Source organism: Lissotriton helveticus, chromosome 1_1 (genome assembly GCF_964261635.1).
Source record: "Lissotriton helveticus chromosome 1_1, aLisHel1.1, whole genome shotgun sequence".
NCBI lineage: Eukaryota > Metazoa > Chordata > Amphibia > Caudata > Salamandridae > Lissotriton > Lissotriton helveticus.
In genome coordinates, this window is record NC_136057.1 from 1,782,230,777 (window position 1) to 1,782,255,268 (window position 24,492).

At 47.6% G+C, this 24,492-nt stretch overlaps 1 protein-coding gene across 2 annotated transcripts in view; it reads left to right on the top strand.

Annotated features, from left to right (window-relative positions):
- The window catches only part of LUC7L2 (LUC7 like 2, pre-mRNA splicing factor), a 331,681-nt gene that overhangs the window by 145,793 nt on the left and 161,396 nt on the right, over positions 1-24,492 (top strand). For both annotated transcript variants that reach the window (XM_078640346.1, XM_078640339.1), the window contains one exon: positions 5,645-5,743. In XM_078640346.1, coding sequence (XP_078496472.1) covers positions 5,645-5,743 — 99 coding nt within the window. The remainder of the gene's footprint in view (positions 1-5,644; positions 5,744-24,492) is intronic.

Consider the following 24,492-nt stretch of genomic DNA (forward strand, 5'->3'; position numbering starts at 1 on the left):
ACGTCCACCTCCATCCTGGTACTTGAACGTGGTGCTCGCTCAACTCATGCGTCACCCTTTTGAACCTATTCATAATGTAGATCTCAAGTTCCTTTCATAGAAAGTTTCTTTGCTCTTAGGATTGACGTCAACAAGGAGAGTGAGCAACATTCAGGCATTCACAACGAAGTCTCCATTCTTGCAATTCACTTCAGACTCAGTGGTGTTGCGTACCAATCCAAGGTACATGCCCAAGGTTCCCTCTGACTTCCATCTTAATGAGCCGGTAAGTCTCAGAACATTCTTCCCAAATCCGCAATCAGTGGCTGAAAGGGCCTTGCATTCATTGGACATCAGGAGATGTCTCAAGTTCTGTCTTCAAAGAACTGCCACGATACGAAAGACAGACCAACTGTTCGTAGCATCCGGAAAGATGTGTCAAGGATGCGCTGTATCCAAGCAGAGTATAGCACAGTGGGTCTCTTCAACGATTGGACTCTGTCATCAACAAGCAGGAAAGCCCCTACAGTCTTTACCAAGGGTGCATTCTACAAGAGCGGTCTCCTCTTCTACCGCTCTCTTCGCTGGTGTGCCTCTTCATCAGATATGCAGAGCTGCAACTTGGTCCAGCAGGCATACCTTCACCAAACATTACTGTTTGGACACTGCAAGTGATGCAGATGCTTCGGTGGGAAGAGCAGTTCTTCGCAATCTTTTCAAATAAGGTGAGCCTCTGTTCTCCCTCCTCCTCTATGCTCTTTTTAGACGCTTATTATGACATGCTATCCTTTTTGCTAAGCATGCATATATACTATGATATGAGGAGCTTCTAATGAGCGTGATGTTTTGTACTGCTATCTACTCTGATTCAGGCATGTGAATCTATGAACGACACCCCAATACTGGAGAAGAACAATAGTTACTTACCTGTAATCTGTGGTTATCCAGTATTGGTGTCTTTCATAGATTCACATGCACGCGCCCACCTCCCCTCAGAGGCTCCTTCAGGCAATAATGTTGGTTTCACTCCTGTGCAAGAAAATCTGAGAGCCTGAGCCTCTGGGGAGAACATTCTGGTGGGTGCTGTCGCCTGATTGGCTGCAGTTTGGTCTATACAACATTACGTGGGTGCTGTCGCCTGATTGGCTGCAGTTTGTTCTATAAAAAATGACTAGGATAGTCGTGAGGGTGGAAGTTTTTTACACTATTGCTTAGGGCTACTTTAGTTCCTGGTTGGTATTACCAAGGTTATGGTGTTTTATATAGGCATACTATTGCTTTTTTATGTACTGTGGGACTCCCACTCCGACGGGGAATGATTCAGGCATGTGAATCTATGAAAGACACCAATACTGGAGAACCACAGATTCCAGGTAAATAACTATTGTTCTTCTGAGCTAGGTAGAGTGGGGCGTTGTGGTAGAGGGCCTTGTGCGTTATACAAGCTAATTTGAGAGGGATTCTGGCTTCAAATGGTAGCCAGTTGAGGGCTCTCAAGTCTGAAGATATGTGGGAGTTTCTCTTGGAGCCCGTGAGGAGTCTTGCAGCTGAGCTGATTGCGACTCTTAGCGGTGCTGTCGCTGTCCTTGGGAGGCCGCATAAGGTTACCCCCCCCCCCCCCCCCCCCATATTCCACCAGAGGGATTACAAGGGCTTGAACTGCTTGTTTGAAATTGTGTGCGGGCAGAAAGGGTTTCAGTTTTCGTAGGGTCTATAGGTGGAAGTTGGCTCCTTTGGTTGAGGCGCTGATATGTTTCTGCATGGTTAGGTTACTGTCAAGCGTTATCCCTAGCGATTTTGCGGAGTTCACACGATAGGTTGACCATTGAGGGCTGTTAAGTGTTTAATCCACTCAAGGATAGTGGGAGTTTTGTTAGGGGGAGCGATTAAGAGGAATTCCGTTTTGAGTGAGTTTAGTTTCAAATGGTCTTCGGCCAACCATGTTTGGGTTTTTTGTAGGGTGGAGTTGAGCGATTTGATGTCAAGTGAGTGGATCTTGATGTAGATTTGGGTGTCTGCATACGTGTGGAAGTGAAGCTTGGCGAGGCTGAGAAGATCGGTAAGCGGTTCCATAAAAAGGTTGAAAAGGGTGGGAGAGCGGGAGGAGCCTTGCGGAACTCCTATAGTGACTGGCATGGAGTTGGACAGGGATTGGTTGACCTTGAAACTTTGTGATTATTATGGAGGCAAGAGGCAAACCAAATTAAAAAAACTGTTAGACATTCCCATTCTGTGCTTTAAGAGATCGAGCAGGTTGCCGTGTTTGACGGTGTCAAAGGCTGAAGACTGGTCGAGTAGGATTAGTAGACCGGCTTCGTTTCGGTCTAGGATTTTTAGGGCGTTGTCTAATACACGAGTCATGGCTGATTCAGTGCTGTGACCTGCTTCTGAAGCCTGATTGGAATTGGTTAAGTAGGTTGAACTGATCAATGTGGTTGTTCAGCTGAATGTTAACACATTTTTCCAGGAGTTTGGCAAGCATAGGAATGTTGGAGATCGGATGATAGTTATTTGGGTCCGAGGGGTGAGCAGTTGGTTTCTTAAGGATAGGCGACACCTGACCTGATTTCAAGCTGTCTGGGATGGATCCTTGAAGGAGGGACGTATTAATGATCTTAGTCCAGAGTGGTAGTAACAGAGGAATGAAGCCATCTGTGGCAGCCGAGATTCAAAGGCCTTGCCGCCTTTATAACGCGACCCCCATCCTCTCCTGCAGTCAGGGGCAGGCCCCCTTCCTGTCTCACCCCCCTTTATGGCAGAAAAAATCAGAACAGCCCAGAAGGCGTGCCCACCTCTGCCAACCCCTCCCCTCAAATGGGGGAGGCGATGTGAAGCCCACACTTCAGTGCCCAGCATCTTGCAGATGGCAGGCACTTCCCGATCTGTGTTAGGGATTGTGCCCACTCCCCCATGCGGGGTGAACCCACCAAGGATGTAGTAACCCTAAGGTCAGTAGAAAACTGGCTACTGACCTTGAGATTTCTAAAATGCCCCCTAAATACAGTATTTAAGGGGCAGCCCTGAACGCAAAAGGCTTATTCCCGCAACCTACGAAGGAGAAGGACGAAAGAAGACACCCAACAGAGGAGACTGCAGAAAGAACTGACTTGGCCCCAGCCCTATGGTTTCCAGAGATCCTGCGCCAAAAATCGCCTTGTCCTGCACCCAGCAGCCTCTAACCCCCTGGGAGGACTTACTGCCTTTAACAAAGACCGGTTCTGCTGTGAATAGCGGCTCAATTTAAAAAAAACTCCAAAGAAAGACTCCGAGCTTGCTGAGGACAAAGACACCCAATGCCTGGAACTATCACTGCACCCGATGCCTACGCCTCGAGTCAGTGACCCACCGGTCCCAGCCAGGTCCCCCAGGGCTCTAGCATCTTGAGTCCACCGTGGCTTGACCCCTCCAGGACTCTCCAATGTTGCGTGCAGCCTCTACACAGAGCCCCTCACACTGAATAATCTGGTAATGTTAAATCCAACCTCAAAAGGCACCCTGCATCCGGCTGCTCTGGAGAAGAGGACCTGATGTGCACCTACATCTCTGAGCCCTCCAACTTACCTGCCCAGCTATTCGTTCCTTCCAGAAGACTTCCTGGACCGAGACTGCAGCCAAAATCCAAAACCGGCAACTCTCATTGAAAACAACCGGGCACCAGACGCCAAATCAGCACTCTGCACCCTGCCGCCCCATTGCCACTGTGGGTGCATCTTGTGTACTAACTTTGATCCCCCTTTGCCCTGAAATTAACCCTAGGAGTTCTGCTTCCTTAACAATGTGGCCTGCCAGAGAGCAGCCAACCGACAGCCCAATAGGCTAACATTGGGCCTCATCACTCTGCACCTGGCTGCCCTAGTGCTGCTGAGGGTCCTTTTTGAGTGCAACCTCGACCCTGGGGGGAACTCTGGTTCTAACCCCTGAAACTTAGTCCTCCAGATCCTTTACTTAACTGCAATTCGATAACCTCATTTTTCTCATAGGATTGGATTGATTGTTTTCCGCAGAAAAGTGTTGAGGGTGTTTTGTATGGAAACCTAAGACCTTTTGTTTTGACTCTCCTTTTATCCTGGAAATGTCCCAGTTATGATATCTAGGCATATCACACTCGGTAGAAAAAAAAAATCTGAAACGTAATGCAAAAGTAATTAAAATGTAATTGAATTTTTGCTCAAACCTGTAACAAAAGTCATGATCATCTAGATTGCGTGTTGATCACTCTGTCTTGAAAAGTACAATTCTATTTACCTGTACCAAGTCCTGCTTGGTTATAAAAATAAAATACAACTAAAGAAATATTTTGACTACAAACAATTGGTTTGAGTTCAGTCTTTGAATGTGACATGATTTCTTGCCTGAGTGTGTACCATAAATGCTTAACACTACCCTCTGATAAAGCCTTATTGCTCCCCCACACTGCCACAAATCGAGAATAAGGTATTATCTACTTTTACCTCTGTAAGCCTTTCGAGATCCACTGGACTCTGTGCATACTATACCTTACTTTGGTATAGTATATACAGAGCCAGCTTCCTACACATGGGCAGGGTTTGAACTTCTCAAAGAGTTTTACATTTAGTTTGGACCCAATTTCTGCCAACTGAGTTGCCAATGATGGAATCAGGTCTGATTGTAGTTCCATTTTATTTGACTGCCAGAGCTATGCCCTGGCTATGGTATCCTGTGAAGCTCTTATTGCCACCAACTCGTGTGTGTAAGAAATTTGGCCAGTGGGGTTGAGGCTGGCTCGGTGGCTTTTTTCCTACTAATCCCTGCACCACTAACCGGGTTTGCCAGAGTGTTCTATTTATATGTGCTATCATATTCGAAAGAAAACGATCTAACAGGTATCCCATTTCTTGACCAGTAAAACTGTCCCTTCTGGATAAAAAAACTATTTTTTTAAATTTATAGTTATTTTAACTTGTTTACAGTAGGAAAGCTCGATAGCTCTAGTCCATTCCAGAGCTCGGTAAACTTGAGCGGCAATCAAGATCCTATTTGGATTTGGTTCTGCACTTAAGTCTGATATTGACGGTTTTAGAGGAAGATCTGGGGCTGGTGGCTGTTATCAGTTACATAACATTGTTATCAGTTGAATACATGTGGATATATACCATTTTACGACTCCATTTATTCTAAAAACATAAAATAAATATGGATAAATACCAATAAGCTGGCTAAAAAAAAGGATATAGACACATGTGTATAAAAAAAAACATAAGCCCAAATTGTGAAATATAATTCTGGATTGGCTTCCCAAGTCGGTGTGAGATTTCCTCATGTGAAGTTTAAAATAACCTGCACGATATTTATTGTTAACAAAATGTAATCATGCAGTGACTCCACAATACTTCTTAGAGAAGCCTTAAAGGGCTCAGCAGAGGTTCTGATGAGCACTCTTGATCTTTATCCATACTAGTTTGACTCTTATAAGCCATGGGGAAATTGCAGTATTTTGGATTTTGATTTGTGGCAGATGCCAACAGGCATTCATTGCGAGGTTTCAGATAGTACGGGTGACTTCTTCTGTGAAGACTGTTTCTCTGATTGCCTTCCTATTTGCAGAATCAAGGGAGTAATTAAAAATGGTAACTGTTATGTGTCATGTAATCTTGGTGAGAGGCTGTCCTAATTGCTTGTCTAACATGCCGCTTTTTTATTTCAGCGGATGGATCTTGGAGACTGTTTGAAGGTACATGATCTGGCTCTCCGGGCGGATTATGAAATTGCATCCAAGCACCATGACTACTTCTTTGAACTGGATGTGAGTTTAAAATGGCGATCATTGCCAATTCTTTTATTTTTGTAAATATTTCCACTCCTGGAATTGTGTAAACATCGTAGTTAGTATGATGGATCTGTGACTTGGGTCTGCCGTTTTTGGCAATGTAGACTCTTCCATGAAGCAAAAATCAGAGCATTGGATTTAGGTACCTATGGTACATTTATTTGTGTACTTTTGAGACTTGTTCCTGTACTTCCTTGGGTCACAAAATGACTGTGATAAGTTGCCCGGAGCTGCTAAAGTGGGTCAAACACAAAATCGGATTTGTTTTGTTTCATTCCATTTCTTTGTTGGTGTATCAGACTAATCCTTTAGACTCTATTCCAGATGGAGCACATGATTCTAAAAGGGAGTGGGATTATTTAGCTGGTAGACATTACAGGTGATTTAGAATATGTTGTGCTGTGGGTGCCTCAAATGACATAACATGAGGCAACTAGAGATGCAACTAGAGAAAAAAAAACAGGAACACGGACAGGGGAGCACAGAGGCACAAAAACGGGAACACGGCCAGGGGAGCACAGAGGCACACAAACGGGAACACGGACAGGGGAGCACAGAGGCACACAAAAGGCAACACGGACAGAGGAGCACAGAGGCACACAAAAGGGAACACGGACAGAGGAGCACAGAGGCACAAAAACGGGAACACGGACAGGGGAGCACAGCGGCACAAAAACGGGAACACGGACAGGGGAGCACAGAGGCATAAAAACCGGAACACAGACAGGGGAGCACCACGTGAGTAGGATTTATTGGTGTGGGTTTTCCAAAATACCAGTGCCGGAAAATCAGAGTTTTGTTGACATGTTCCCTTCAGAGAATAAATTACCCTATCACCGTCGCAAAGCGTCCACCCCACACAACTCTACAAAGCTTCGAAGCAGAGCTCCGGATCAAATGCACCGGGTTTCACTTTCACTTTCAACCCTCGGTGCTGAATAACATGACAGGAGTCCATGAGAGGCACAGAGGCGCCATGTGACAGCATGATATCTATGTTCTGCACCTTACTTTGCGGCTCGCAGGCGAGGAGGCAGCGGTTCTCATCCCAGTGCTGCCAGGTGCAGTGCTCACATGGGGTTTCAGTTACGCTGGCTCTCGGTGCTGCTCTGCAAACCCGCCTTATCTGTGCTGGTCCAATATAGGAGTATCCTTTGTATTCCTCGGCACTTAGTCCCTCTCTTATTAACATTTAAGCGGCCCTCCTGCTGCCCAGATCCAGTCCTTCCTATCACTCATTCCAACTATGCAAATGACATGAACTTGTTGAAAGGCTCGATTGATTTTAAATCCATGCCCTCTCGATGGAAAGATGGCATGTGGTCCCTGCCATCTATTCGGTCCCAATTATGATAAGGTTCTCCTTGGACCGGTCTCTGGTAGCTGAACATGTCTCCCGCGGCTGCAGCTGCCGGACCCCTCGCACATGAACAGTCTGAGTGCAGTGTCTCCTTTTTGCTAGGGATCTCCTGCGGGGTTTTACTGTTTCTTCCTTCTAACTGCCTCAGGCCGGTGAGCTCTATCCTAGACCTCTGTGATCCTCTTGCTCTAGGACTCCCTCCCGGATTCCCTGCCCTCTCCGCTTCTCTTCAGTGCTGAAGCCACGCTCCCAAACCTCTGCCAGGTACAGGGGTCCGGGTGCGAGAACACTGCATCTGACTGTACCGCGTGCCCCCCAAGGCCATGCGACGGCCTATCTACGTAGAAATGAGTTTTTACAAACCAGCTCATCTTTAATGAATGAATGCCGGAGACGTCAAGACCAGATCAGTGCCTCGAGTGGACATGCCGCCGGTGTTCACAAACCGATAAAACAATGGTGAGAAATGCGGCACCGAGGCACATAGAATTCTGCCAGCAATCACAGGCACCCGAAATGGGAAGGGGTGGCAGTGGAGCAGCCCTGTGTAAACCACTTTACAGGACACTTTACCGGGATCACGGACAGGGGAGCACAGAGGCACAAAGGGGCACGAATAACGGCACAAACAAACTTACCTGGATTGGCAGCGGGGCTGTTCTTGACTACAACACACAAATGGCGGCCGCAAACCTCCGAAAATTTCGGATTCGGGGGCGTGTTTTGGAGTTCTGAGTGACGGATGACGTCACTGGTGGAAAGAACGCCAAAAACACGCCCCCGAATCCGAAAGAGACTGGGCTTGATTGGAGTGATGCCCCTCTCCTCCAATGGCTGGCCTCCGTTTAGGAAGCCAGCCAATGGAGGAGAGATGGAGGAGAGAGGCGGGTTCAAGCCCCGTCTAAAAAACATTAAATCTCCGACCAAAGACTGCGCAAGCGCAGCCTTTAGGTCCTTGACCTAAAAAAGGGAGAAAGCACCATGAAAAGGGAAAAATGAACAGAACGACGCATGTGCTAAAGTAAAGAGAAAACCGTAAAACACAAAGAAAAAAACTGCATACTCAAATGATGAATATCATCCAAAATAAGGGTAACTCCCAATATGAGGGTGCGCTGTAGATCTCCATCAGTGGTGCGTATAATCCACCATGGTGAGGATGCTCAATCTACTATATACTCCATTATCCCCCATACATGCAATATTAATAGACTATCAATATGTAGGTCAAAATGACAAAGAGCACAGGGGTCCTACCTTAAGGCAAAGATGAAGTAGGGAATATAATGCTGTCAAAAGAATGAACAACAACGTATTACCCAAATGTAAAATGGATTTGGGGCAAAAACTGAAAAGTCCTTAAGGAAACGAGAATGCTCACCTATCATCCGGTTGTAAATAAGACCCGGCTGGCTCAGAGGTGCATGAGTGGTCCAGCAATATACTACCCAGGGAATCTGAACTTGACTAAATAAACAACAAAAAAAACAAAAATCAGGACATGCGGGGTCCAGGTAATTCCACCTCTAAGTAGTACTGACTAGGAAGACCGCTCACCTATGATCCGGTTCTAATCCCGTCCCAGCTGCCCTGAAGGTATGGCGTGAAGATTCTTCAGCAAAATGTAATGCTCCTAAACGACGTAAAACACTGAAATATAGAGAAGTGCATTAAGGAAAACCCTAGAGAAAGGGAAGAAGGGGACGGGAGGTATATCTGGAAAACTATTCCTAAAAGCGTATCATCTCACCTAATGAACCGGTGAACGGTCTAGCCAGGTTCTCATCGAGTAATAAAAGGCAATGTAGCCGCGATAAGGTCTGTTTGAATTGCCAGAACCAAACGTTGCCAGAGGAGTACCTCGGCTGTAATAAAGCAGAAAGATTTGAACTGTTAGTAATGCATGCAATATGCACCACTGAACACCATCCTTCTGAAATGTCGATTTGTTTCTTGAAATACTTGCATAGCGTATATATGTTTGATCGTGACACATAGGGTACTTACTCAACTATAGAGTTTAGACGTGTGCACAGGTTTTTTTCTCACCCTCAACCAGTATACCTGGAGTAAAGTACAGTCCCAGGTAAAATGTTTTCTAAATGTAGCGGTATCAATGCCGCATCAGGGGCACACTGATGAGTGTGCTGGGTTTAATTGTGACAATCCGTGAGGGGTCAGCTGTGTACGATGTAAGAAGTGAAATTGTGTGAGTTAAAAAAAAAAAGTGTTTGCTGGCCACTCCCCGAACCTGTGCAACACCCGCCACCACTTCCCCCTCTGTAAGGGGCAACATCAAGTCCGGCAGCCATCATCCCTGGATCATAGACACGTCGACTTTGCGATCTGTCTTCAAGGGTTTATACAGGCGGGATATTAATCCCCTGAAGGAACTAGGGTCAAGGATTAGCAACAAGGTATGGGATTCTCTGGGTTCCCCACGAAAGGTTGTCCATATCTCGTGTGCTGTTCGTGATATTTTTGCGTGTGTAAAATGTCCCTCTGGGACTTAATAACATTCACTCACTTCAGCAAAGGAGAGGAAAGTCCTGTTTTGGTATAGGTTGCCTGCTGCCACACATCCACTGTCAAACCATCCCCCCCCCCCCCCCGGTCAATCACAGTTTGGATGGGACAGAAGCTGTGGAGTCATTGGGGGGGGGGAGGGGGAGGGGGTAGGGGGTAGGGAGGAGGAGGAGGAGGAGGAGTTGTTTTCGTAATGGCTTAATAATTATCCACGTGCCGAGAAGGAAAACTCTGTTTGGTAGAGAAGCTATCGTGGGCGGCCTTCGGGTGTTGCCACATAGTTTGATTTTCACTCTTTTCCATATAAGCCAGTCTTCAGCCAATGGAACGGATTCAGTTTCAATTCTGCCCTTTGTACCACTTCAAGTATCCATGCACCGACCTGCATAAAGTCTGCAACTTATGCCTCCCACTGGAACACAAGGATAAGGATTGTGACGCTTGTCGATTTGTTCCGATCGAAGAAGACTTTGCGGGATTGTGGCGCTTGATGAAGGGACATGCAATGGCAGAACATTGAACAGACCGTGGATATCTTCGGAGAAGATACTGAGCACGAAAAAATGGAGGCATCTGCAACGAAAAAGGAGGAGACCTTCTCTATCCAAGAATCTGATTCGGAACCGGAAATAGAGTAATAGGCCGAAGATGTTCCAGCGGGACACTGTGCTGTGAGTAACAAAGGCCCTTTGCTTCTCAAACTTTCTTCCACCAAATACAAGGTTTCTGGGCTACCACTGCCTCCTGGCCATGTCCGCACTGAGCCACTGCTTCTAATGCCCCGCCCATGGGCTCGGCACCAAAACAGACGGTCAAGCCTTCCGGCTCGGGACCGAGTCGGAAAAACTACCTTCGGCACCAAAACCTTCGGCTCCAAAGGATAAGAAGGGCGGGGGCAGTTCAGCACCAAAAATGTCGCTTCTGGAAACAAAGGATGCTCTTCAAAAGCCTCCGGAACCAATCCTGGACGTTATACAGGAAAAACTAGATCTTAAGCAGAAGAAAATCTACATTAATCCAGATACTGGAGACCTACTAGCTAAACATGTCACACCTTCTAAAAGGAATCTTCCTAGGGAGACAGACACACTCACTCATTCTAGGGGTGCTGATAGTCCACTACCAATGGAGCCATGGATTGAGTACACCATTGATCCACCAATAGATAATGTTCTTGACCTATACCCTACAAAGCCATCACCTCCGTTGACAACCCTGCATACCAGGAGTTAATTTCCAGAGCAGCATCATAATATAGGGTCCCACTATTTAAGGAATCCTTAAAGGAGGATTTTTTATTTGAAACTATAGGAACATCACCTAGGACGGCACAATCTTTACCTGTGTTAAAAGGCATGATGCAACATGTTTGATATTTTTGAAGACCCTGAACATGCTCGTATTTTAACACCCAGGGTTAACAAGAAATACAAACTTCCTCCAACTGATCCAATTTTTATTAGAGGACAATTGCTTTTAAATTTCTTAGTTGTGTTCAATGCTTGGAAAAGGGCAAATTCCCAGACTTCAGCAGAGGCACCGTCTCCAGACAGAGAGTCTAAGTTGATAGATGGATGCATCAGGGGAATGGGTTGCTGCACAATCCGCCAACCACTGGCATCTAGCCAACAGACAAAGCCTATCTGAAAGAGACACGTTAGTGATAGATTCCTTACCTTAGCATATACCCAGGTGTCAGACTGGATCTGGAAAGTTTTGGTCAGCAGTACCCCTGGGCGTCGGAAGGTGGCGTTGTGCGGCTCTGCGTCAGTCGATGGCATCGTAGGCGCCGAGATGACGTCACGGAGACTACGTAGGCGCCACCCATGCGCGCTGACGTCAGTTCTGTACACAACTTTCCACACCAGCAAGCGCAGATCCGGTTAGAGTTCGCACCCTAGTCACCTATTGACTACTTTTTTGAGACTTTTTTTCTTCCATTTATTTGTCCTTGACTCCTGGTGCCACGTAGGGATGCCTGGGTTTAAATCCTGCAGGGCCTGTCGCGGTATGATGTAGGTGGGCGTTCCCCCATGGCGTCTCTCTACTCTCTGGGGCGCAACCATGACTCCCGGGCATGTTCCTACTGTTTGGTCACGGCTCTGAAGGGCTTGCGAGAGCGATCCCGTAAGTTGCTGTAGGCCCGGCAGTCGTCTCCGCTCCGTTCGAGGTCCAGAGGTCGATCGAGGGACCTCTCATGGAGCCATCATCATCGCTCCTCGGGGTCGAAGTCTTCACACTCTCTGAATCTGGTAAGAGACGTCATAAGTAAAAGTCAAAGAAGCGTGTCTGCTCTCTGAAGTCCCCCCCGTCGGTCTCGGGACACTGACGAGGGGGCAGGGGGTCCCACCACCGCGACTCCTTTGGAGCCTGAGAGTCCTACGGCCTACCGACCTTATCCGGGTCCGTCGGAGACTCCTGCCCAGGTGCAAGATTTTCTTGCAGCCATGGACAGCCTTTTCAGGCCTCTGCTCCCGCCGGCGCACCTTCAGGCCCGCGGTCCAAGCTGAGGGCCCTCCCTGGCCACCGGCTCAGACCCCGCCGCCGCAGGGTCCTCTGCCGGCGTCACCTGCGGCTCCGGCGCAGCAGTGGGTTCCGTTCGTTCCACCACTGCCCTTGCCTGGGTTCCCGGACAATTTTGCTCCTGGTTGCGTCCCTAATTGGGACACGGAGCCAGACCGGCTCCGTTCCTGGCGCTGTTTGACCATTTATATTTCCCTCCCCCTCCCCCACTGCCGCAGCCTGTTCCACAGGCAGATGAGGAAGGGGAAGACTGGGAGGGCTCTGAGGACCCTCTTGCATGGCAGTGCAGATCGGAACACGAATGGACAGAAGAGTTAGAGGATACAGGTGGCCTTGACCTCTCCTCAGACCCTTGTTTTCTTTCTCCTCCTGCTGTGGCTATGGAAGAGGGCGCCACATACACTGTGGTGCTCCGTAGAGCAGCTGAGGCCCTTGACCTTGAGCTGCCTATGGTGAACCTCAAGACTAATCTCCTCACTGAAGTCCTTCAGCCGGCAGCAAGCTCTATGGAGCCCCTGCTACTGTTCAATGAGGCGTTAACTGGCGTATTGATGGGCACCTGGTCTAGACCAGCCACGGGGGTTCCCGTGGATAAGAACGTAGCCAGGCTTAATTGCTCGGCCCTGGGTGATCCTGCTTTTCTGTCCACCCACCCAACCCCGGAGAGCCTGGTCATCCAGGCCTCCACTTCCCAAAGCGCATTCCTTACTGCTCTGCCGGATAAGGAATCCAAGAAGCTGGAACAGTTCGGCAAGAAACTGTTTTTAGCTGCCAGCTTAGGGCTGCGGTCGGTGAACACTGCATGCCCCTTGGGCCGCTACTCCCACGCTGTGTGGGACACTGTTGCGCAGGTGCTGCCTCAGTGTCCGAAAGAGGTTCAGACAGTAGTGCTTTCTCAAGCTATTGCTGAGGGGGAAGATGCAGCCAAGTTCGCCATCAGGTGTAGACTAGACCCTGTGGACTCATTGGGTAGGGCGATTTCCACGACCGTGGCCCTCTGTCGCCACACCTGGTTGCTGACCACTGTTTTTTCAGGGGATGTTCAAAGTTCTCTTAACACATGCCCTTTGATGGTATTCTCCTGTTTGGCGATAAGGCAGATAGTGCGCTGGAGCGTTTTAAGGACTCGCGGGCTACGGCCAAGTCCTTAGGTCTCTCCACCAGGCGCCCGGCCAAGTCTGCTTTTCGTTCCTTTCGTGGCCACGGAAGGGGCGCCAGACACGTTCGTTCATCCAGAAACCTACGCAGAACCAACCTCAGCGCGGACATGTGCCCACCGCGGCGGGACTGGTGGCCAACGTGTGGGTCAGTCCACCTCTGCTCCTGCAGCATCCACCTCAAAGCCTTCCTAGTCCGAGCTTTGGGGCACACCCCACGCCGGTGGGTGGCAGGATTCAAAATCACCTCCCCCACTGGTGTTCCGTTACCTCGGTGGACCTCAGGAACATCACCCAGTTCAAGATGTTGACTCTGGCTCAGGTCTTGCCTGCCCTGGAGACTGGATGGTAGCGTTGGACATGCAGGACGCATATTTTCATATTCCTGTCCTGCCGGCCCACCGGCGTTACCTGCGGTTCCCGGTATGCCAAGAGCACTTTTAATTTGCCATTCTCCCCTTCGGCCTTACCAGTACCCCTCGGTGTTCACGAAAGTGATGGCAGTGGTCGGAGCTCATCTGAGCAGATCAGGGGTTCCAGTCTTCCTCCATCTCGACGACTGGTTGTTGAAGGCGGGCTCGCCCCAGGCAGTCGTTTCTCACCTCCAGACTACGGCCGACGGCCTGCATTTGCTGGGGTTCTTCATCAACGTGCCGAAGTCGCACCGGAGTCCCTCTCAGAAGCTCCCCTTCATTGGAGCAGTATTGGATTCAACGCAGTTTCGGGTTTATCCTCCCGAGCAGCGAGTCCGAGATATTCAGGCGGATTCCGATCTTTCAGCCTCTATCCCGGGTTTCAGTCAGGATGACCCTCCAGCTCCTGGGCCTAATGGCCTCCTGCATCCTGCTATTGCAACATGCCAGATGGCATATGCTGGCTCTGCAGTGGGACCTGAAGTTCCAGTGGGCACAGCATCGGGACCACCTGTCCGATCACGTCCAGATCTCGGAGGGCACTGCACGACAATTGCATTGGTGGCTCACGAATCGCGATTGGGTCAATGGCAGATCCCTCTCCCTTCCCTAACCGGAGCACACAGTGGTGACTGATGCGTCCCTCCTGGGATGGGGCGGCCACATGGGAGAGGCGGAGATCAGAGGCCTCTGGTCTCTGGCTTAGTCCCGGCTCCATATCAACCTTTTGGAGCTTTGGGTGATCTGACTTGCACTGAAAGCATTCCTTTCTTCTGTCCGGGGAAGTGTAGTGCAGGTGTTCACAGACATAACCACCGCCATGTGGTACTGTAACAAACAGGGCGGGGTGGGGTCGTGTACCCTATGTCAGGAGTCTCTCCGCCTCTGGACATGGCTGGAACATCAAGGCATTACCTTGGTGGTTCAACACCTGGCAGGTTCTCTGTACGCCAGTGCGGACGAACTCAGCCGCCGGTGCATGATGTCTCACGAATGGCGTCTAAACTCTGATGTGACGCAAGGTCTCTTGCTGCAGTGGGGGGAGCCTTGGTTACATCTATTCGTCACCGAAGAAAACACGCAATGCAATCAGTTCTGCGCGTTGGAAATTTCCAAGTAGGCACTCGCTCGGCAACGCTTTTTGTTGCTAGTGGAGCTGATCTGTTGTACGCCTTTCCGCCTATGCGCGACCGGACCCAAGTCATCCTTGTGGCTCCGGATTGGGCATGAAGATACTGGTATCCAGAGCTACTCAGCATGGCAATCGATCCCCCGATTCGACTGCCTCTTCGGGAGGATTTTCTGTCGCAGCAGCAGGGGACGGTCCTCCACCCAAACCTGTCCAGCCTCCCCCTCCATGCGTGGAGATTGAGCGACGACAGTTGACATCTATCGACCTTCCTCCCTCCCGAAATCTGTGATGGCATTCTGGCAGTATACGCCTGCAGGTGGAACAAATTTGTGGCATGGTGCACAGCAAAGGCTGTGGATCTCCTTTCTGCCTCTTTCCGAGGTCCTTCTGTTCCTTCTCTCTTTGGCCCAGCAGGGCTCTACTCTGGGCACTATCAAAGGTTATCTTTCGACCATCTCTGCCTTTCTATGGCTTCCAGATCAGCTTTCTCTTTTTAAATCCCCGGTTGTTAATCGCTTCCTCAAAGGCATTACACACATGTTTCTTCCTGTGCCTTTCATAATGCCTCAATGGGACTTAGTTCTTGTCTTGACCTATCTGATGTGCGCTCCCTTTGAGCCACTTCATAACTGTCCCTCACGTCTTCTCACTCTAAAGACCGCTTTCCTGGTAGCTATCATCTCTGCCAGAAGAGTGAATGAGCTCAAGGCTCTTTCTTCTAAACCTCCTTTTCTTTCTGTTCATCTAGACAAAGTGGTTTTAAGGACTCGTCCATCTTTCTTGCCAAAGGTTGTCACACCCTTCCACATCAAGCAGACTATCACTTTGCCCACCTTCTTTCCGCATCATTCAAAAGAGGAGGAGAGGCTCCACCGCCTGGACCCAAAACGTGTGCTCTCGTTCTACCTGAAGTGCACTCAACAGTTCCGGGTGGATGACCAACTTTTTGTTGGCTACGTGGGTGTCCAAAAAGGTCGGGCCCTGCACAAACAAACCATCTCTCGATGGGTTGTTCTGTGCATCAAAGTATGTTACCCGTTTCCTAAGAAGGAGCCTCCTGTGGGGCTGCGTGCTCATTCTACGTGGGCAACAGCAGCCACTACTGCTTTGGGACGCGGCGTTCCCTTGCAGGACATGTCAGGCAGCTATGTGGGCCTCGCTGAACACGTTTACCAAGCATTATTGCCTTGACCGTAAAGTCCAGAGAGACCGCTTCTTTAGCCGTTCTGTTCTCCGTGACTTTCTGGTGTAATCGTGTGCGCAGACCCACCACCGGGGTTGGTATTGCTGGGGTATCTATTCTAAGGTAAGGAATCTATCACTAACGTGTCTCTTTCAGAGACACGTTACTACTTGTGTAACAATATCTGTAAGAGACATTAATTAGTGATAGATTCCTTACCGCCCCGCCCATCCTCGCCTTCCTGCGACCTGATTTCTAGGGTTAAGGTCACCCCTTTCAGGGCGCTAGTTTCATGGCACCAGTTGTCAGTTTCTTGCATTGCTCTGCGTTCCAGGCGCGGAAAGTTGTGTACAGAACTGACGTCAGCGTGCATGGTTGGCGCCTAAGTAGTCTCCGTGACATCATCTCTGCGCCTACAACGCCAGCGACAGACGCGAAGCCGCACAACGCCACCATCCGACGTGCAGGGGTACTGCTGACGAAAACCTTCCGGATCCAGTCGGACGCCTGGGGATATTCTAAGGTAAGGAATCTCACTAACTGATGTCTCTTACAGATATATCGTTACACAAGTAGTAACTTGTGCATTAGTAAGATATGACCGGGCCTGCTGGGTTGAAATGGAGCAGTTACTCCCATATCTCCCAGAAGAACACGAGAAAAAAGGAAAAGAATTAGTGAAGGAGGGGAAATTAATATCTAATTCCTCTATCAGATGTAAACTAGATGCTGCTGATACTGCAGCAAGGGGTATTAACACCAGTATTCTTCTTAGAAGGCATGCATGGCTGAGAATCTCTGGGTTTAAACTGGAAGTTCAGCAAACTATTCTTAATGCCCCCTTTGACAAACAAAATCTTTTTGGACCTCAAGTAGATGAGTCACTTATAAAAATGAAAAAGGACACAGAAGTGGTGAATTCAATGGGAGCTCTTGAGTCCCCATTCAATAGAGGCTCCTTTCGCTGCTTATTTTATAGAGGAGGATCCAAAGGTAATTCCTCCGATCCCAATGTGTCCTCATACAAGTGAAGCACACATGTCTCGTCATCCGGAAGTTTCTATAAAGGTGGATACAGAGGAAACGATTTCAAAGGTAGAGGTAAAGGCGCACCATCACATACCTCTCCATCTACCAACAAACAGTGACTTTGCTTACAATTCACCCGATCATTTTACACCTGTCAGACAAAGACAACCACATTTCTTCCCGTTTGGCAATCAGGAACATCAGACAAATGGTACTAGACATTATCCAACATGGCTATGGCCTGGGGCTTAACAACAATCCTCCCAATATTCCACCTCATAATTACAAACTCTTGCTACAACACCAATGCGGTCAAAGGGCGGCCCTTCATAGACCAGATTCCTCAAGTCCTAATAATAGCAGATGCATCTCTCACAGGTTGGGGTGCCCATCACCAGCATCTTAACAATTCAGGGTTTATGGGACACCAAACACGAAAGTATCCCCATCAGTTACTTGGAGCTTGTAGCTGTTTAACCAGCGCTAAAAGCTTTTCAGCCTCACCTCGTAGGGAAAGTTGTCCTAGTCCGGACAGACAATCGGACGGCTATGTTCTATATACAAAAACCGTGGGGGACACACTCTACAGTTGTCACGCCTCTCTCAGACCATTTGGCATTGGGCAATTCATCTGGCAGAACACCTTCCCGGGTTGCACAACCAATTTGCTGATCTCCGCAGGATGCGGCAACAAGTAAATGAATGGGAACTTCATCCCCAGGTTCTCTTTCCATACTTTCGAAAATGGGGCTTTCCACAGATGGACCTCTTTGCCACAGCAGAGAACTCAAAATGCCCATACTTCGCCTCCAGATTTGCGCACCATCTATCCAAAGTCAGTGCCCTATGGATAAACTGGTCAGGGAAATTTGCTTACGCTTTTCCACCTCCCTCTCCTTCCATTTTTGTTTCGGAAACTCAGGCAGACATCACTCACACGGATTCTAGTGGCTCCCACATGGGCTTGTCAACCATAGTTCACCACACTTCTAGAACAGTCAGTGGTTCCATACCAAAAGCTGCACCTCACTTCCACCCTTCTCACACAGAAGCATGTAGAAATAAGACATCCAAACCCCAAGGAGCTCAACCTAGTGATCTGGCTCCTAAAGTCCTAGAGCCAAGATACCTACATCTACCACCAGATTCTATGACCTTTCTTAAAGAAGCAGGAACACCTACCACTACAGCATTTTATGCAGAAAAGTGGAAAAGGTTTGTTATTATTGTATTAATAACACAATTGATCCGCTAGATGCATCTATACAAAATATTACTCGTATCCTTTTGCATCTACAGTGAATTACATTAGTCTACACATCCATTTGACTACTCTTTGCAGCAGTAGCTGCATATCTACAAAACAGACAAAAGTTATACTTATTTAAAGTCCCAGTAATTAAATGTATGGATAGCCTTAACACCTTCAGCGCGGCGCAGATTCCTGCGCTGTGCTGAAGGTTCTAATGAGCCTACCGGCTCATGACGGAACGGTTCCGTCATGAGCACAGCTCAACCGTAGCTCATGACGGAACCGTTCCGTCATGAGCATCGAAGGGGTTAAAAAGAATACCACCCAGGGTTCCACCTGCACCTGTCTGGATCCTTAACATTGTACTCACAAGACTTATGAGCCATTACACAATTGTTCATTACAATTTCTTTTACTGAAGGTCGCCTTTCTAATTGCTATCACTTCATTAAGACGTGTTGGAGAGCTACAGGCATTAACCTTAGAAGAACCTTTCTTTCAACTTCATAAAGATAATGGTTCTTCGTACAAACACAAAATTCCTTCCAAAAGTACTTTCTGCTTTTCATATTGAGTCTGTTGAGTTAACTGTTTTCTTCCCTCAACCTGATTCAGGAGCTGAAAGGGCTCTACACACGCTTCCTGTCAAAAGAGCACTATTATACTATGATGGAACAAAAGATTTTCACAAAGCAACTTTTTGTTGCATTTGCTCCACCTCATAAAGGAAATCCTAACTCTAAATCTGTTTTTTGTAGATGAAGTGTATTCAAACTTGCTATGTTAACTCTAAAAGAACTTTAACTATACCTCCTAGAGCACATTCTACTCACAAAATAGAAGCATCTATGGCCTTTTTAGGTATCATTCCCTTAGCTGACCTATGTAAGGCAGCTACATGGTCTACACCACACACATTTACCAAACATTATTGTGTGGATGTATTAGCACGTCAACAAGCTAATGTAGGACAACCAATGCTAAAAGCATTTTGTCAAACAACTGCAACACCCACTGGTTAGCCACCGCTTTGTGAGATTACTACTATACAATCTATGCAAAGCATATCCACCTACAGCACACATGCCTCAAACCGGTTATGTTACTTACCCAGTAAGCATCTGTTCTTGGCATGTAGAGCTGTAGATTCACATGCACCCTCCCTCCTCCTAGGACACCTCTGGTTGTTGCAGTTCTTATTCACATTACATATGCATGGACATCTCTGTACTACACCTATTTACTCCATTCTCACCCTCTTGCGGTAAAACAATCTAACAATGGAGTCGATGCCCATGCGCACTATCACCGAAAGGAGGAGTCACCTTGCCTCATCACTGGAAAAGACTTCTTCGAAGAAAAACAACTTGCAAAAATCCAGACCCAAAACTAGTTGGCAGGAGTGTGCAAAGCATGTGAATCTACAGCTCTGCATGCCAAGAATAGATGCTTACAGGGTAAGTAAAATAATCCTTCATCCTGCTACTCCTCCTGGCCCAGACCAAGGAGAGGAGGAGGCTATTCAGGGTGGAGAAGGTGACTCTAGGGATGTAACGGAAGGAATTTTTAAAAACACACAGACCGCCAGGTAGGAGGCCCATATTTGCCAGAACATCGCGCCCAATTCCAGTCCGGGGCAGGCGGTTCCAGAAGCAGATAGAACTCTAAACCCGAAATGACTTCTCTTGTTGAAGGTATGTTGGGTCTCGGTGAACTGAATGCCTAAGTAGTGAAAATTATCGCATTTCCAACTAAACTCTAAAGTGGGGGAGGTCCGGGACCTCCTTCCCAACCAGATTCACAAGCGGAAACATACCTGACTACTGGCCTTTGACAATCAATCCTGGCACGACCCCAAACCCTGACAAGATGTCCAAAATGGCGGACACTGTATTCTCTCAGTGACCGACATAAAGCAGTGTCGTCCGCATATAGGGATACGACCGTCCACAGTTATGCCCCAGCAGGCCATGTTGTATCCAGCTGGATTGCCAATGGTTCCATTGCCAGTGCGAAAAGAAGCAGGGACAACTGGCATCCCTGTCTCATGCTACACGCTATAAAAATACTGACCCCGCACCTCCACTACGGACCCGGGATATTGGTTGGCAATAGAGTAGGCGAACCCAAGAAATACATTCCTGACTTAAGCCCATTCTCCCCAAAACCTCCCATCGTAGGGTGTTGAAGGCTCTTTCGATATCCTAAGCGACCGCAGGTGCTTGTATATTCATATCTGCCGTTGAATGTAGTACATGAGATCACCGTCGCAAATTCACGCGGGTTCACCTGCCTGGCATAAACTGACATTTGTTGTGGACCAATCTGTCACCACTCTTACCAGATTTTATGTAGGTATCAAGGACCCCCTGGTAAGGATAGACTCCTGGGTCAGGGAAAACAATTTTTTGTGTAAAGGTATATGCCCAGGCAGACTTACAGTACAAGAAACTGGCTATTTAAAAGAACATATTATATAAACATCAAACAAGAAATTAGTGCAATGGACTGTAATGATATCAAAAAATAATTTTTAATTCCGATATTTAAAAAGGATAAATACATATAGATCTGTACACAAGATATACACAATAAAAACTAATGATTCTTTGTGTGACACATCATAAGAAATCATGACAATTTGATAATAAAAGATTTTTTTGTGTATCTGTTTTTGAAGAGTTGGGCTGTGTATGTCAACGCGTTTCGACTATCTTTTGTCTTCATCAGGACAAATGAATATTCAGCCACTTTTTCTAAACGAAATAAAACATTGTTTTAGATGACAATAAAAATAACAGTGCATTGCCTCTTTCTTAACTATATATCTCGACTGATACTTAAAACTGGAATATCATTTGTTTGAAGAAAAATCTTCTTAGCCAGACTTGTATTTTTGTACGAAATGTTAAAAAAGAAGAAAGTTGGAAAGCATACATTTCTTGTAATGACAATCGTCTTTGATATTTCTCAATAGTTAAAATAGTAAGATAAACATCACTCAACACACAACAAAAAATGCTAAATAAAAATGCTCAGTAGAAAATGGCGTCCCATTTTGATGTATAACATTAAAAGGGTATTTGTATTAGTAGAAGTAAATCGTAGTACTTTAAAAATGTTATTTTCAGTTTAATCCCTATTTAGTTATCTAACAACTTGTTAAGTTTTTTATACAGACTGGCCTACGTTTAGGGAAAGGTTTTTCTAAAAAGACGTGCTATAAACGAAGAGGGCCTACGGTTTTTTAAAAAGAAAGGTTCTCTAAAGTATCCTATGAAAGAGACCCGGTATTATTTGGTTTGAGAAACCAAATTCATTATAACTGGGTTTCTTACCGCTCGTCCTTATTGAGTTCAAGGATAGAAGCAAAAAACACTCTTACCAGATGCATCACCAGTACCGTAGGAAATATTTTGGTGAAATCCCTACCTTGGTTTGGAGCCGGTAAGGGCCAGGCATGTGAGGGTCCTTGCCTGGTGTAAGAAGCATGATAATCTGGGCCTCCCGCATAGATGAAGTTACGATCCCCTCTCAGTTAGCCTCCTGAAGGGTCTCTGGTAAACAAGGGAGCAAAAGGCCGCACAAAGGTCTGGAAGTGCTCCATGGGAAGACACAAGTTGGGATGACTGGGGATTCTAGGACAGTCTGTTGGGCCACCCAAGGCCGTGAGACTTCGGGTGCAGGGGTGTCTGTAGGCGACGGTTTTCCTTACCAGCTTGGTCACTGTGATCCTCCAAAAAGAGGCTGCAGACTTCGCTGGGAAATTCAAGACAGGTCAGAGATCACCAGATCTCAGGTCAGCATTGCCGGGGAGACGACCTTGTGGTGTTAGGCCACTCTAACTTGGGCCATGGGTGTCCAGAGTGGCGCACACTCGCAGATTTGGCCAGAGCCAGGGTCTGTGAGTGAGCAAAGCCAGTGCTCACGGGAGACAGTCTTTTCTGTGGAAGGCAGGGCAGGTCTTTGGGGTTCTTGAGGTTGCTGGCTGCAGGGCACAAAGGGATTTCGCTTCTGCAGGTTCGAGGAGGGGGCAGGCCGGTAGGGCTGGGGCCAAGTCAGTGGGCGTCCTCTTCTTAGCTTTGGTATGTCTTCTTCAGTTCCTTCTTCTTTTCTTCTAAGTCTGTTCTTGTCTGAGGAGGCATGGTTCAGGGGTGGCCCTAATTACTATATTTAAGGGCAATACAGGTAGGTAAAGGTTGGCACCAATGGGCCCCTTACTTGGGGTGGGTACACCTCCTATTATACCACCCTCCAGGGCATGTGCCTCACTCTGGTTGGCTTGGTCCCCCCCATCGTCAAGATGGCAGGCACTGAGAGTTGTGCTTGACCTCGCCTTCCCCACCTGAGGGGGAGGAAACTCACAGCAAGGGGAGGGGGGGCATTGTGTTTTTTAAAAATTTTATTCAAAAAGAGAAAACCCTGCTTTGGGATTGTCTTTTTGAAAATGAAGTGTCTGTAGCCATCAACAAATCGCACCAACTCACTATGGCGTTTCAGATTTTAGCAGGGCGAGCTATATGTTCGAGGCATATGGGCTGCAGACCACACACTATTGCATTAGATCACCATCTGGTGGTGGGCCCGGATGATTACACTTTGTTGTTGTCTTGGAAGAATCTTTGTCTGTTGGATGACTCCTCCCTTAGATCGTAGTGCGCATGGGCATCGACCATCTTCAGATTGTTTTTTTCCACCATCGGGCTCGGATGTGTTCATCGTTCTGTCCCGTTACCGATCTCTTTTCGAATTCAAAAATCGATCATAATACCATCGGCATCGTCTTCGACAGTGATTCTGGTTACCAGCGTCGAAGAAAGGCTTCACTTCTCGATTCCAGCGTTCGTCTGGGCTGTCTGGCCCAACTGCGCCATTGGGCCTTTGGCTCATGGAAAGAACACCCTCGAAGTGCCCTAGTTTGGACACAAATTCCCTCACACCGATCTCATGAGGTTTGCGATCTGTGCTTATCTTCAGAGCACGAGAGGCGAGACTGGGAGGCCTGCTCTTCGTTCCGGTCCAAGAAAACCATCAGGGACCGTCGAGCTCGATGAGTAATGGCGCAGTCATCGTCATCGACACCAGACCTCATCCGAAGAACAGCAGCACGAAGTCATCGCTTCCGAAGCTGAGGATTCAGCTTCTGGAGCCGAGGATCAATCCGAAAATGACGATCTTCCAGCTGGTCAACAGGTCGTGAGTACAGACGTCGACCCTGTTCACCCCACCATACCGGGACAGGCTTCGGTTCCACCTCCACCTTCGGGTCCAGGTGCACACCGACCAAAACCTTCCGACGCCCCGCCTTCTGGCTCTGCAGCAAAGAATATAAAAAAGCCTCCAGTCGACTCTGGCTCGAGTCAGCCTGTCGGTCCCGAAAAGCAGAAGGTCCTTAAGCCAAAATTAACACCGGCACTAAAGCATCCTTCGGCACCAAAAGCGGTCAAGCTGAAAGCAAGTTCGGCACCGAAACAGGTTCCCAAAGCTACCGAACCAAAAACCACCCCGGTTCCGAAAAAAGTGGACCCGAAGACAGTTCCGGTACCGAAACATACTTCAGCTCCGAAGGTAGAAGAGTCTAAACGTACTCAGGGAACAAAAACTTCAGATCCAAAGAGCATGGATCTTAGGAAAAAGTCTTAGGAACCGAAACCAAAACCTGCTCCAAAGACAATAGACACTGTAAAAGCTAAGAATTTCGGCCCCAAACCAGATAAATCGGCGCCGAAAAAGGATTTTGCAGTAGAAGAGCTTTTCAGACCTGACCCAAAGCAAAAGATTTTTCATATTAATCCAAAGACTGGACTCATCATTTCAGTGCCTGAGAAGTGGAAAATGGACTATCCTAAACCACCGCCAGTTCCTCTAAAAAAGCATGCTCAAACGTCCCCATAAGGATTCCTTGATCAGAAGTAGAAATACCAATAGATATTTCTCCTGTACATTCACCATCTAGTGTTCGCGGCATGTGGGCTGCTGAATTCATATATGTGCATAGATCGCCGCCTAGTGTTGGGTCCGGATGATTGCACATTGTTGTCCTGGAAGAGTTTTCGAAGTATCACGAGATAGGTGGCTCCTCCCTCGGACTACAGTGCGCATGGGCATCCTCAGATTGTTTTTTTCCGCCATTGGGTTCGGATGTACTTT